Raw genomic sequence first — 13,524 nt, 5'->3', positions numbered from 1 at the left:
CTCTTATGTTTTACTATAGGCCCCTCCTTATAAATGTGTGAATTATTAACTCATTCACTGCCATTGACGGCTATTGACGTCAAAAATTAATTTGAACTATTTCTATTAGTTTAACTCTTTGACCGCCAAAAACGTTTAATAACGTTTAGTAAAATCCAAATGAGTGCCGCCAAAAACGTTAAAAGACGTTAACTATGTTTTTTAACATTTTTTTCTACTTGTGTTGACAAGAGTTTGAAAACACATATTCACCCACATACAAAAAAAAAAAAAAAAAAAATATATATATATATATATATATATAAAAAAATGTATGAAAACCTAGAAAAAAATTGTATTGTACATTTAGAACTGATATCAAATTTATGATTAATTGTGAGTTAACTATTGAAGTCATGCGATTAATTACAATAAAAAAATAGGATTGTAATTAACTCATTCACTGCCATTGACGGCTATAGACGTCAAAAATTCATTTGAACTATTTCTATTAGTTTAACATTGTTTCCACTTTTGTTAACAAGAGTATGAAAACCTAGAAAAAAATGATTGAACATTTAGAACAGATTTAGAATTTGTGATTAATCGTGAGTTAACTAGTCAAGTCATGTGATTAATTACGAACATTTTTAATCGCCTGACGCAGCTAATTTTTTATAATCTTTTCTTCTTCATCTTAAAAAAAAAGTAATTTTAATTAATTTTTAGTTAATTAGTTTATTAAACATTAGGAGCATCAGGCGATTACATTTTTCAAAGCGTAATTAATCGCATGGCTTCACTAGTTAACTCATGATTAATCACAAATTTGATATCTGTTCTGAATGCTGTTTTTTCTCTCGTAGGTTTTCATACTCTTGTTAACAAAAGTGGGGAAAAATGTTAAACTAATAGAAATAGCTCAAATGAATTTTTGACGTATATAGCCGTCAATGGCAGTGAATGAGTTAATTGCATGACTTCATGAGTTAACTCACGATTAATCACATATTTGATACTTGTTCTAAATGTACAATAATAGAAAATCTAGGTTTTCATACTCTTGTTAACAAAAGTGGAAAAAAATGTTTAACTAATAGAAATAGTTCAAATTAATTTTTGACGTCTATAACCGTCAATGGCAGTGAATGAGTTGATATGAACAATCCTGTGCCTTCCCTCTGCTCATTTTCAGGTGGAGCCCTTCTTCATCAGTCTGGCACTTTTTGACATCTCCAAAAATTGTAAGATCTCTGCCGACTTCCACGTGGACCTCAACCCACCCTGCGTGAAGGAGATGCTGACCGACACCGCGGGCCAGCTCTCGCCTTGCTCAGATTCCGAGGGAGGCAGCGGAGGAGGAGGCAGGCTTTTAATGAGCAGGGACTCCGGAAGAGGGGACTGCCTGCCTGTTCTTCAGAGAGTGTCCGAGGCTCTGCTGCATTCCCCTACACAGGTACATACATGCCTGTAATCTCTTATCAACAATAGTTCCAAACAAATCTGAAACTCGTAACAGTCAACCTCAGATTTCCTATTCAAGTCTTCTTTTCTACTCTAGGCCATTTTTTCAGTAACCAACCCCCACGCTGATATCTTTCTGGTGGCCCGTGTGGAGAAGGTGTTGCAAAATGGCATCACCAATTGTGCCGAGCCATACATAAAGACTTCGGACGCCAACAAGGTCTTTGTTTGCCCTCAAATATAATATACTTAACATTATGCTCGCCACTGATCGGCTTGCATGTCGGCCTCCATGTCATCCCAGACCGCTCAGAAAGTCCTCAAGGCGGCTAAACAGACATGCCAACGCCTGGGCCAGTACAGGATGCCTTTTGCTTGGGCTGCTAAGTAAGACCCCAACAAAAATGTAACCTGGCCAAAACGAACATGAGGCCCGCCAATGAATTTCATGTGTCACCTCACCAGGCAGGTGTTCAAGGATGCTCAAGGGAGTCTCGACATGGATGGCAAGTTTTCTCCCCTTTACCGCCAAGACAGCGGAAAAATCTCCACAGATGACATCATCAAGTTGCTGGCTGACGCTAGGAAGTGAGTCACGGACACTCCTGAATTATTTTAACTTTTTATGCTTTCGAAAATGTCTTTCTCAACCCCCCATGGATATATGCTCTTTTCTACATTTATTTGAATGCTTATCTTGATTTCAGACCTGAGAAAAGCAAGCTTCAGACCATCCCTGGACAGCTAAATGTCACCATTGAGTGTGTCCCACCTGACTTTTCAAGTATGTTTTTCCTTTCTCCACGCGCCACAAGCAGACTCTTTCAACATAAATGCTGCATATCTCACTGTTCTATCCAAGGCAACAGGCTTATCAAAAAGATTTGCAGATAAGACGGTGTATTGAAGTCAGTAGTGGTTATTGTCACACCCTTGCCCGGAATGGTGCAACACTATCTAAAAATCACACATTGGGGCACCGGTTGCACTGCTGTTGTGTTATTTTGTCTCTTACACAGCAGCATTGTGCAATCTCTTGTCTTGGGAGGAAAGTTGTTTAAATGGTTTTTATTATTTAGAATGTACGGAAGCGTATTGCATTCACTTGAAAAAAAAAAAAAACTCCTGTTTTTCTGACAATTTTTTTTTAGGGAGCTTTGGTTTTTTTGAGTATTTTAATTTAATTTTCTGTTTTTCTGAATATTCTTTTCTGTTTTAATGAATATTTTTTTCTGTCCAAATTTTTTTCTGAAAAACAGGCTGAAAAAAAGTATTAAAAAAAAATATTCAAAAAAATATTCCGAAAAACAGAGCTGGTGTTCTGTTTTTCAGAGTAATTTTATTTTTATTATTTTTATTATTTTTACAGCTTGTCTTGGGAGGAAAGTTGTTTAAATGGTTTTTATTATTTAGAATGTACGGAAGCGTATTGCATTCACTTGAGAAAAAAAAAACAACTCCTGTTTTTCTGACAATTTTTTTTAGGGAGCTTTGTTTTTTTTGAGTATTTTAATTTAATTTTCTGTTTTTCTGAATATTCTTTTCTGTTTTAATGAATATTTATTTCCTGTCAAAATTTTTTTCTGAAAAACAGGCTGAAAAAAAGTATTCAAAAAAACAGAAAAAAAAATATTCAAAAAAATATTCCGAAAAACAGAGCTGGTGTTCTGTTTTTCAGAGTAATTTTATTTTTATTATTTTTATTATTTTTACATCTTGTCTTGGGAGGAAAGTTGTTTAAATGGTTTTTATTATTTAGAATGTACGGAAGCGTATTGCATTCACTTGAGAAAAAAAAAACAACTCCTGTTTTTCTGACAATTTTTTTTAGGGAGCTTTGTTTTTTTTGAGTATTTTAATTTAATTTTCTGTTTTTCTGAATATTCTTTTCTGTTTTAATGAATATTTTTTTCCTGTCAAAATTTTTTTCTGAAAAACAGGCTGAAAAAAAGTATTCAAAAAAACAGAAAAAAAAATATTAAAAAAAATATTCCGAAAAACAGAGCTGGTGTTCTGTTTTTCAGAGTAATTTTATTTTTATTATTTTTACATCTGAACTCCAAGTGACTTGTTGCAGATTCGCTAATAGCGGAAACGGACACTTTCCCGCATATCTCCATATGCAATAAGATGGTCATGTTTACTTACTGGCTCTCAATAAAGGAATGAATGCATATACTGTATTGTGGTTTATGCTCTAATCTCTGAGGGAAAACCCCTTTTAAAAAATACTCAGAAAAACTGAAAAATAATTATTTTAAAAAACAGCGGAAAATTACTCAGAAAAACAGAAAAAAAATATTCTGAAAAACAGGGTGAAAAAAATATTTTTTAAAACTGAAAAAAAAAAAACACGGAAAAAATATTCAATAAAACAGAAAAAATACTCAAAAAAACAAAACTACCCCCAAAAATTAGTCAGAAAAACAGGACTTTTTTTTTTCCAAGTGAATGCAATACGCTTCCGTTAGAATGCATTTTTTTTCTATCCTGCTTTTTTTTTTTTGCCACAGAAAATGTGGTTAAATTGGAATGTCTGAACCAAAAAAATGTGTCCATCCATCATGTTGTGGAGGACAGAGTCACGATAACCAGTAATTATGCTGTGCCAAGCTTTGCTCTGATCTCTTAATACGTCAGAGAAAAGGTTTCACGCTGAGAATATGCTCAGATCTGTGCGATTTACATCAAAGAATAGTACACGATTCCTGCCGTTGGAATGCAAACAAAACATTTGCGAGATAGAAAAAAGGTTGCTGTAAACGCACAAAACATGGTGTGTACGCTTCTCTCCCCAGACACGGTGACGTCCTCTTACATTCCTGTGAAGCCCTTCGAAGAAAGCTGCGAGCGTGTATCCGCGGAAGTTGAGGAGTTCCTGCCCGAGGAGGCCAAGTACAACTACCCCTTCACCACCTACAAGAACCAACTCTACGTCTACCCTCTGCAACTCAAATATGATAACCAGAAAAGCTTCACCAAGGTGTGTGCATTTCACATAGCATTGAGGATTTATTTGTGTATGTGCTAATGCATGTGAATGCTTTGCATCTGCTAGGCTAGAAACATTGCCGTCTGCATACAGTTCCGGGATTCGGACGACGAAGGTGCAACCCCTTTAAAGGTGAGAGGCACGGAAAGCAACTTCGCTGGCTTAGTTGTTAGAGTAGTAAAAGGGAAGACAAAACAAAAACTTAAATACGGCATTTTGATTAATATTGCATTTGTGGAATATTAATTAAGCAGCAAAATCCACCTGCTCAGGACTCAGGTAGTTACCAATCACGGCTCAGCTTGCGAATGTCACATGACCAAACTCAGAAAACAGGCGAGCTCTGATTGGTTGTTACCCGAGCGACTGCGATGTCATTTTCAGTTGACGGCAAGTGGCAAAATGGCCGCCCATTAATATGGATAAAAATGGGTGGATTTTGCTGCTCGGTTCATATTCCACAAACGCAATAGTGGGGGCACATACAACATATGTCAAAGAAATTTTAGGGGTTGAAAAAGGTAAGAATGATGTCAATGAAAAAGTGTCAAATCAGTCCTTGGGGGGGCAGGAAAGGGAAAACTGAGAGCTAAGAGAAAACACTAGGAAACACAATTTTTGTTGAATTAGGTCTGACGGCTGTTTGCAACCAATTTTTAGGTGTGGTATCCAAAACGGATCTCAGTTTTTCTCAGACACGTCGAGTTTTTTTTTTTTTTTTTTTAGCTAATAGGATCCCAGTTTTCTTAAAAATTCAACATAAATGTGTATGTAAGTAAATCAAACACAAAGTCGTAATGACAAGCTTTGAACAATAACATAAAACAAAATATAACTTACAACAACGGTATGACGGTATGCCCATGGTTACAAGGTTAAGAGGAAAGCCCCTTAATTCCTGTTATACAATTTTCTGTTTGCAGATATTGATAGCAAACATCTAGAGCTCTAAATGAGTCCAATCGTAATCAGCTTTTCTTACTACAGTCTTACTACAACTAACCAGTGCAATTTGGCCTATCGGGAGGGTGACATGCTAAAAAAAAAAAACGGAATTGCCGCAATTTTGTAATCAGCATGCCAATTTTAGTTTTAACCAGCAAAAAAATCAGCATAAAACTCGACAGATTTTTTTCTTTCTCCAAAACCGTTCCCCACTGTTATTTGTGGGTGGAAACTGCCATCAAAGCACAGTGGATTGTTGTTTGAACTCGCTCCGTCTAGACATTCCTAAATGCTTTTGATCAAGGCATTCTGGTGGAATCGGTGCAGTGCTGACAGGAGACATTGTATTTCCCGCCTTTAGCAGCCTTGGATAATCCCTTTTTCAATGTATATACCTTTTACAAGCTCAAATTTGACCAGTGACACCTAAACTTGAATTATTTTTTTTTTTTAACCTCATGTTGTACCATGATAGTATGAAAACACTGGCACATAAGATATGAGCCAGCACCTGGAGCCCCGCCCCCGCCCTCATACTCAAGCAGGTAATCTGGCCTCCCATCAGACCCTTTATCACCAATCCAGTCTTGCAGTTTTTCTATGATGGTACGAGGCAGCATGTTCCCGAGACTTCTCTTCCTCTCTCCTAATTTAGAAGATACGTTCAGTATGAGTTGTAAATTCTCTCTCTAATGTATTTCTTTGCTTCAGTGCATCTACGGCAAGCCAGGAGACTCACTCTTCACCAGCGGCGCTTACGCAGCTGTCTTGCACCACAACCAAAGTCCAGAATTCTATGATGAGGTGAGATACTTCCGAAAAAAAAATCCCAACAATTTCTTATGCCATCGTATGACGAATTCATAAGGATCCTTGAGCCTCAAATTCCCTTGGGACTGCCATGCTATTGCTGAGATGATCCAATTAATCTGTTTTAGTGTGAACACACACACACACGCACGCGCATAGAGTGAAAGAGTTAGTCAGGATAAGGCAGAAGGCCTCCCATATGGTCTGAAAATTAAGTGGATTAGGAATTTAAGACCAGACACACGCATCCCCACCCCCTGCACCTTCTTACACTGACATGCCTTTTGTAGTATTTTTATATATTATTTAGCTGATTTGCTGCCCCCTTGTGGACCTTACAGGTTAAAATGGAGTTACCCGTCCACTTGCACGAGAGGCACCACATCCTCTTTACCTTTTACCATATTAGCTGCGAATCTAGTAGCAAAACCAGCAGTAAGAAGAGAGAGGCTGTGGAGTCTCTGGGTATGTTTTAAAAAAAATACTATTTTGTAGTTAATGCCTATAAGTATTGTTCTTCACTTTCTTGCTCATTTTTTGTCAGTTGGTTACTCCTGGTTGCCTCTGCTGAAAGACGGCAGGATGCACTCAACAGAACTCCAGCTGCCCGTCGCTGCGTCCCTGCCTTCTGGATATCTGGGTCAGGACACCAAAAAGGTTTGTGAAAAGCACGTCACCGCATTTTTCTCATGCTTTGTTACTTGCTTAAAAATGTCAACATTCCCATACGCAGTCCCAGCCAGATATCAAGTGGGTGGAAAATGCAAAGCCGCTATTCAAAATGAGGAGCCGTGTTGTATCGACGATATATGCTCAGGTGAAAGACTTGCTTCTTCTTCATGCACTCTAAAAAGAGTTGCTATTTTGTCAACCCAATTCATGGGTTGGGTCAAATTTCTGGGTTATTTTTTCTGTGAGTAACCAAATTGTTGGGCCAAATTAACCATTTATTGGACAATATGGCTCAAACGGCACAATTCCTGTATTGTTTGTGATATGTCAAATTATTTGAGACACATTTTATGAGAGTAGCCAAATTGTTGGGTTTAATTAACCCATAGTTGAGTAATCGGGCCAAATCTGAAAAACTTGTACAATGGGCGGTCATAACAGCCATTGACATACATACATGGTACATGCTGCACTTTTTGCGTGTTGGGTTAAATGAATAACCCAATTATTTGGGTCAGATTGACCATTAACCATTTATTGGACAATATGGCTGAAACGGCACTATTCCTGTATTGTTTGTGATATGTCATATTATTTGAGACACATTTCATCAGAGTAGCCAAATTGTTGGGTTAAATTAACCCATAGTTGAGTAATCGGGACAAATCTGAAAAACTTGTACGATGGGTGGCCATAACAGCCATTGACATACATACATGGTACATACTGCACTTTTTGCGTGTTGGGTTAAATGAATAACCCAATTATTTGGGTCAGATAACCATTTATTGGACAATATGGCTCAAACGGCACCATTCCTGTATTGTTTGTGATATGTCATATTATTTGAGGCACATTTTATGAGCGTAGCCAAATTGTTGGGTTAAATGAACCCATAGTTGAGTAATCAGGTCAAATCTGAAAAACTTGTACGATGGGCGGCCATAACAGCCATTGACATACATACATGGTACATACTGCACTTTTTGCGTGTTGGGTTAAATGAATAACCCAATTATTTGGGTCATATTGACGTGGCAGTTTGCCCCCTTTTTGACCAACTAGTTGGTTTAAAATGAACCCAAATAATGTTATTATTTCACCCAACTGTTTTTTAGATTGTGGTATTATGGATATTTGATAGTTTGCCGTTTCGTCTACAGGACCTCCATCTCCACAAGTTCTTCCTGCACTGCCAACTAATGAGGAACACCTCAGAGGACAACCGGGCAGAGTTGATCAGATACCTGAAGGTCAGACTCTGGATGAAGATGTTTTGAAATATGTGCTCTGGGTTCTATTTTCATCCCTCCATCCTCAGTGCCTGCACGCCATGGAGATGCACGTCATGGTCCACTTCCTGCCCACTGTGCTCATGCAGCTGTTTGAGGTTCTCTTGGCAGCCACCAAGGAAGGCCAGGAGATTGCTGTCAACTCGCTTCGGTCTGTTAATCGGTTATTTGTGCGAAATGTGTCCATCCATCGTTTGCATTTGATAGTCACGAGTCAATCCCCTTTTCTGTCCCTGCAGTGTTATCATACATATCGTATCTCGGTGTCACGAGGAAGGGCTAGAAAACTACCTGCGCTCTTTTCTAAAGGTATGGTTGCTCTGTGGTTTTTACACTCTAAAAAACAGTTGGGTCAAAAAAGGACCAAATGCTTGGGTTAACCATTTCAACCAAAAATATAGGTCAAATGAATAACACACAAAACAACGCAAAAATTGGGTTGGGTTATGCTTTTGACCCAATTTTTTCATTTCCATGCATAACCCAAAAAGTTTGGTCGGTCTAAAAAAAAAAAAAAAAAGTTGTTTGTGGGTTATTCATTCGACTAACTTTATGGTTTACAAAGTAAATAAATAAGCCAAAACAATGGGTTCATCCACCCAAAATTTGGGTTTGTTTTTGGTTTAAATAAGTAAACCAAAACTTTGGATCGGTCCCTTTTTGACCCAATTTGGGGTTGTTGTTTTTTTTACCAAAATTTTTGTTTTTCATGCACAACCCACAAATTTACTTCTTCTATTGAAAAAAAAAATGGGTCATTGGGTTCATCGTTGTTTGGCCACTTTTTGGCCCAATTTGGGTTATTTTTGACCCAACTGTTTTTAGAGTGTATATGCCACATAATGTAATTTTTTTTTGCCTTCTTCACAGTATGTGTTTGTATCCAAAATCCTTGCACCCGGGAACGCAGCGTGTGCCCACGACGTATTGGCCACGGCGGTCACAGCCATTCTCAAGCAGACGGCGGATTTTAACACCAGCAACAAACTGCTCAAGGTGCTAGTTGTTGTCGGAACATTGAACAGCAGGTGGCACACTTGCCAATAGAATCACTTTGGATACCTTTGTCATATTTAAACATCTTCATCATTTTTATCCGTAGTATTCTTGGTTCTTCTTTGAAACAATGGCCAAATCAATGGCCCTGTACCTGCAAGAGGACCACCGCATGAAGGTTGGTACTCGGTTAATCTCATAAATGATAAATCAACAATCTGATGTAATATTGATGAAAACATGCTTTCAGATGCCACGGGCCCAGCGTTTCCCGGACACTTTCCATCAGGCGCTGCAGTCCCTGGTGCTGTCCATCATGCCTCACATCACCATTCGCCACACGGAGATCCCCGAGGAAGCCCGCTGCATCAACCTGAGCTTGGCCAATTTTATCAAGGTGCGCACGCTAATTCCAATCTTATCCAGAGCGCAGTTTCACTTCATAATTGCCCCTCCTTCTCCTCAGAGGTGTTTGACCTTCATGAACCGGGGATTTACTTTTGGTTTGATCAATCACTACATGTGCCACTTCAGTTTCAAAGATCCCAAGGTACACACACGTGCACGGAATCTCTCACAGCAAATGCGCGGAACACTCAACGTGCATGCGTGTCTCTCTGGCAGGTGCTGACTGAAATGAAGTTTGACTTTCTGATGGCGGTGTGCAATCATGAGCACTTCATTCCACTCAACCTGCCCATGGCCTTCGGGCGCACCAAGCTGCAGAGGGTGCAAGGTGAGCGAGCTGCACTCTCCCAATCGAAGACCGCGGGTCTGCCACGCCCACTTTCTCACCTGCATCCCCCACAATCATCCTCTATTAACAGTTCTACTCTCTCTGGACATTTCTTGAGGAACACTTGTTTATTTAAAAAAAAAAAAATCTTAAATTACATTTGATTGGACCACAGCGTGTCATCACAATCGTCATGTTAAAGCATTTTATGGAAACGCTGCATGGATTGTGACCAGCTTCCCCGATTTATTTATTTGTACCCAAAACCCTTCCCGTCTGTTTTTTTTTTCTTGCTTGTGGTCAGATTTTATTCCGTATGCGACGGAGCTTTTTGGCCCAGTAGGTAGGTGATGCTCACCGCGCCGTCCTTTTACCGCTGCCTCCCGCCTCGCGCCAACACCGGCACCTCCTCCGGCTCTCTGCACTCTCGCCTCCATTAACCCTCGCTCGCCAAGTGCACGGGGCCGATGCTGAATTGATGCTTTTGTGCCGTAGAGGAGATGAGCTTTGCTTCTGCGGGAATCCACTCACACTCTTAATGGAAATATTTCTCTATACATGTTCAAGTGAGGGATCGAGCTCTGTCACTCTCGTTAGAGCTAATCATTTCCACTGGGTATAACTCTGGGTTTTCTGGGATAAACTGCCTGTTATGATATTAACACAGCATAATGGCTTTGCACACATTTGGTTTCTTTCTTTAGATTTCTGCTCATTTATGCTGCTTGCACAGCGCAAACATATGGAATTGTGCATTTCCTGCTTCAGGAAATATATAATCAAGCTGAATTTTTCTTATTGAATTGTTCAATTTGTGTGAAGAAAAATGTTTGCTTACATCATGACCACTTGCACATAGGGATTTATTTACTATTTAGCTTTTTCAAAGTTAATCATGTTTTGTACTTTTCACCTCGTCCTTATATTATTTCATTACCAGTTCTGAACTCCTCATTTTATTGCTTGGCACTGACCTGCCGCTTACTCTCTTGGACTAACCGCAGAGCAAAGTCTGGAATTCAGCCTGACCGAAGACTACTGCCGCAACCACTTTTTAGTGGGCCTGCTCCTCCGAGACGTGGCGGCGGCCCTGCAGCAAGGGCCCGAGGTACGGCAACTAGCCGTGAGCACGCTCAAGAACCTGCTGATCAAACATGCCATGGATGATCGCTACACGGCATTTAAGGTGAGGGTGGCGGGAGGTCTGACAATGTGAAGTAAACATTTTTGACTGGCAAATATGTTCGAACGTACTTGAAGGCAGGGTTGGTAGGGTTACTTTTAAAATGTATTCCTGGATTTCACTTTCCTTTCTTTTCTTTGGTCCTTCCTCGGGTCTCCTGACGGCCTCACGACTCTGGCTGGAAGTGTTCGGTTTAGGTGAACGGTATGGGATTTTTTAATAGGTTTTAGGTGAACTAATGAATACACACACACTCGCTCGCACGCACGCACACACACACCCACATACAAAAAAAAAGAGAGCAATGATGATGACATGCCAGTCAGTTACCTGCTAAAAAATGTAGTCCATATACCATAATATTAAAGTAATGTAACTACTTTGGATTACTTTTGGATTACTCCAATACCAAGTACGCTCATGAAGTCAAAATAAAAATAAATATCACCACAATTTATATTTCTATACAGTGCGCCCTTGCTATTTGCAGCCTACCAATAGCAAAAATCCTTGTATAATTGGCAACCATTTAAATGCATGTACAGTATTGATTGATTGATTGATTGATCACTGAGAAGCAACCACACCTCACAGTTTGATAGATAGATAGATTTTATGCTTATAAAAGCACATTTCCCATGGTAGCTCATTTCACCCACACGCACGCATGCACTAATAATGCTATGAGGATGACCATGCGTGACATTAAAGGCAAAATGAACTTTACGGTGAATTGGTGGGAGGGATATTTGTTCGGAAGATGTAACTCACATTATGAAAAAAAAAAAGCTAGCATGCCGCAGGATCGACTTTTCATTGTTAAAGCTAAATCAGTCCTTCAACAAGTCATGTTCCAAACCGTAAATAGGCTACCGTTCGCCACTTACTTCCTCCTTTTCGTCCGTGAACCCTTTTAAACAGGCCGCGTGCCTGACACTACGTCAAAAAGTCTCTCTCTCTCTCTCTTTCTCACTCACTCTCGTCGTAGGAATTGTAATCCCTTGAAATAATCCCCATTTTTAATAAATGTACCTATAATCTGATTACATGTTTTTTCCTGTACTGTAACGGAATACGGTTTTATTTTTTTTAAATCTGATTACATAACGGCGGTACATGTATTTCGGCTAAAAGGTAAAAAAAGTAGCATTTTCTTCCGCATTTTTTCCCGAGTATTCATAATACGTATGATTATTTTTTTTCATTGTTTATTGGTCATTTTTATGATTTATTATTATTTCTGCTGGGCTTTTTCCAATGCAAATTTCCGTTTGCCGTTTTTTCCCATAATGCGCAAGCAGAAGTTGTTCAAATGTACTTCCAAATATGAACGTATTTGAATACATATATATTTGCATCTATTTTCCAGTCAAAAATGTTTGACTCCACATTGGTAGGTCCAGACTTGTAGTTTCTGTACTACTGTGATTGATTTTTTTCTATTTGTTATTTTAGAACCAACAAGCCAGGATCTGTTTGCTCTACCTGCCACTGTTTGAGTTGCTTTTCCAGAACTTGAAGCAACTGTCTGCCCAGCCATACATTTCCAATCTCAACGTGAGCCCCCCTCGAATTGGACTTCTAATCAGAACCTTTTTTATCGGACTTAATTCTACAAAGTGGACTTGTTGCTTGCAGGGCTCGAGAGACGACCTCATGTCATGCAGTTCTGCAGACAGCAAAAGAATAAGCACAGCCATGGAGAAAGACCACGGTGAGTTTTTTGCCCCAAGGCACCTTCCAACCTTTTTTCCAGGGAAACCATTTGAAGGCATTCAGTCAAATCTGTTTTGAGAAGGTGTCGTTGATTTTGGTGGTGATAATATTTTTGTTGTTATCAGGCCTGCCCGTGCTTAATGGCCATGTCGTGAGAAGGGAAGACTCCCGAGGATCTCTCTTTATGGATCCTGGGACACCGGATAGCATTGACGTGAGACTTGTTTAATAGCTATATGGCGTTCCCCTGGCAACATCTAACCTAGATTGACTAGTTAATCATCAATGGAACGCACACACGTGTCGAATACACACACCGTTTTGAATAATGCTGTATTTTTCATTTGCATCTTAGCTTCTGTTTCGAGCACAGCTTAATGATTTACTTGATACAGTTTCACCTTTCAACTTCACATTGCAAAGACGCTGGTACAAATATATAACGTCAACAAGACACCGCCTTAGTTTATCATCTAATAATGTAATAAAGAAATAAATCATTATTTATACAAAGACTGAATGATGCTGTTTTTTTGCATGTGCAGCTGCAGAGGCGGGGCTCCACCATGAGCAGCAGTCCCGCCGGGCCCCCCAAGAGCAGACTGGGCCCTTATGAGATCAGGGGCCTCCTGCTCACCTTCTTACACGTCGCCAAGACGTTGTCAGAGGGTCGGTGACCAGCAACACGCTGCACAAATCACACGCTGAAAATGATCATTAAACTGTATTAAAAATGCTT

The 13,524-nt window shown here is 39.4% G+C and overlaps 1 protein-coding gene across 3 annotated transcripts in view; it reads left to right on the top strand.

The window, feature by feature from the left end:
• dock11 (dedicator of cytokinesis 11) overlaps positions 1 to 13,524 on the top strand; it is a 32,862-nt gene that overhangs the window by 8,719 nt on the left and 10,619 nt on the right. For 2 of the 3 annotated variants that reach the window (XM_077543527.1, XM_077543528.1), the window contains exons 12-36: positions 1,175 to 1,435; positions 1,541 to 1,663; positions 1,748 to 1,830; positions 1,909 to 2,031; positions 2,151 to 2,227; positions 4,242 to 4,426; positions 4,502 to 4,567; positions 6,092 to 6,184; positions 6,532 to 6,655; positions 6,735 to 6,847; positions 6,924 to 7,007; positions 8,026 to 8,115; positions 8,184 to 8,305; positions 8,394 to 8,463; positions 9,025 to 9,150; positions 9,257 to 9,328; positions 9,401 to 9,547; positions 9,617 to 9,700; positions 9,775 to 9,886; positions 10,191 to 10,229; positions 10,891 to 11,072; positions 12,525 to 12,626; positions 12,708 to 12,783; positions 12,911 to 12,999; positions 13,331 to 13,454. In XM_077543527.1, the coding sequence (XP_077399653.1) occupies positions 1,175 to 1,435; positions 1,541 to 1,663; positions 1,748 to 1,830; positions 1,909 to 2,031; positions 2,151 to 2,227; positions 4,242 to 4,426; positions 4,502 to 4,567; positions 6,092 to 6,184; positions 6,532 to 6,655; positions 6,735 to 6,847; positions 6,924 to 7,007; positions 8,026 to 8,115; positions 8,184 to 8,305; positions 8,394 to 8,463; positions 9,025 to 9,150; positions 9,257 to 9,328; positions 9,401 to 9,547; positions 9,617 to 9,700; positions 9,775 to 9,886; positions 10,191 to 10,229; positions 10,891 to 11,072; positions 12,525 to 12,626; positions 12,708 to 12,783; positions 12,911 to 12,999; positions 13,331 to 13,454 (2,767 nt within the window). The remainder of the gene's footprint in view (positions 1 to 1,174; positions 1,436 to 1,540; positions 1,664 to 1,747; positions 1,831 to 1,908; positions 2,032 to 2,150; positions 2,228 to 4,241; positions 4,427 to 4,501; positions 4,568 to 6,091; positions 6,185 to 6,531; positions 6,656 to 6,734; positions 6,848 to 6,923; positions 7,008 to 8,025; positions 8,116 to 8,183; positions 8,306 to 8,393; positions 8,464 to 9,024; positions 9,151 to 9,256; positions 9,329 to 9,400; positions 9,548 to 9,616; positions 9,701 to 9,774; positions 9,887 to 10,190; positions 10,230 to 10,890; positions 11,073 to 12,524; positions 12,627 to 12,707; positions 12,784 to 12,910; positions 13,000 to 13,330; positions 13,455 to 13,524) is intronic. The other variant, XM_077543529.1, reaches the window with a different exon arrangement.

This window comes from Vanacampus margaritifer, chromosome 15 (genome assembly GCF_051991255.1).
Source record: "Vanacampus margaritifer isolate UIUO_Vmar chromosome 15, RoL_Vmar_1.0, whole genome shotgun sequence".
NCBI lineage: Eukaryota > Metazoa > Chordata > Actinopteri > Syngnathiformes > Syngnathidae > Vanacampus > Vanacampus margaritifer.
The sequence above is the reverse complement of the archived record's forward strand: the minus strand, read 5'-3'. Positions and strand labels throughout refer to the sequence as shown.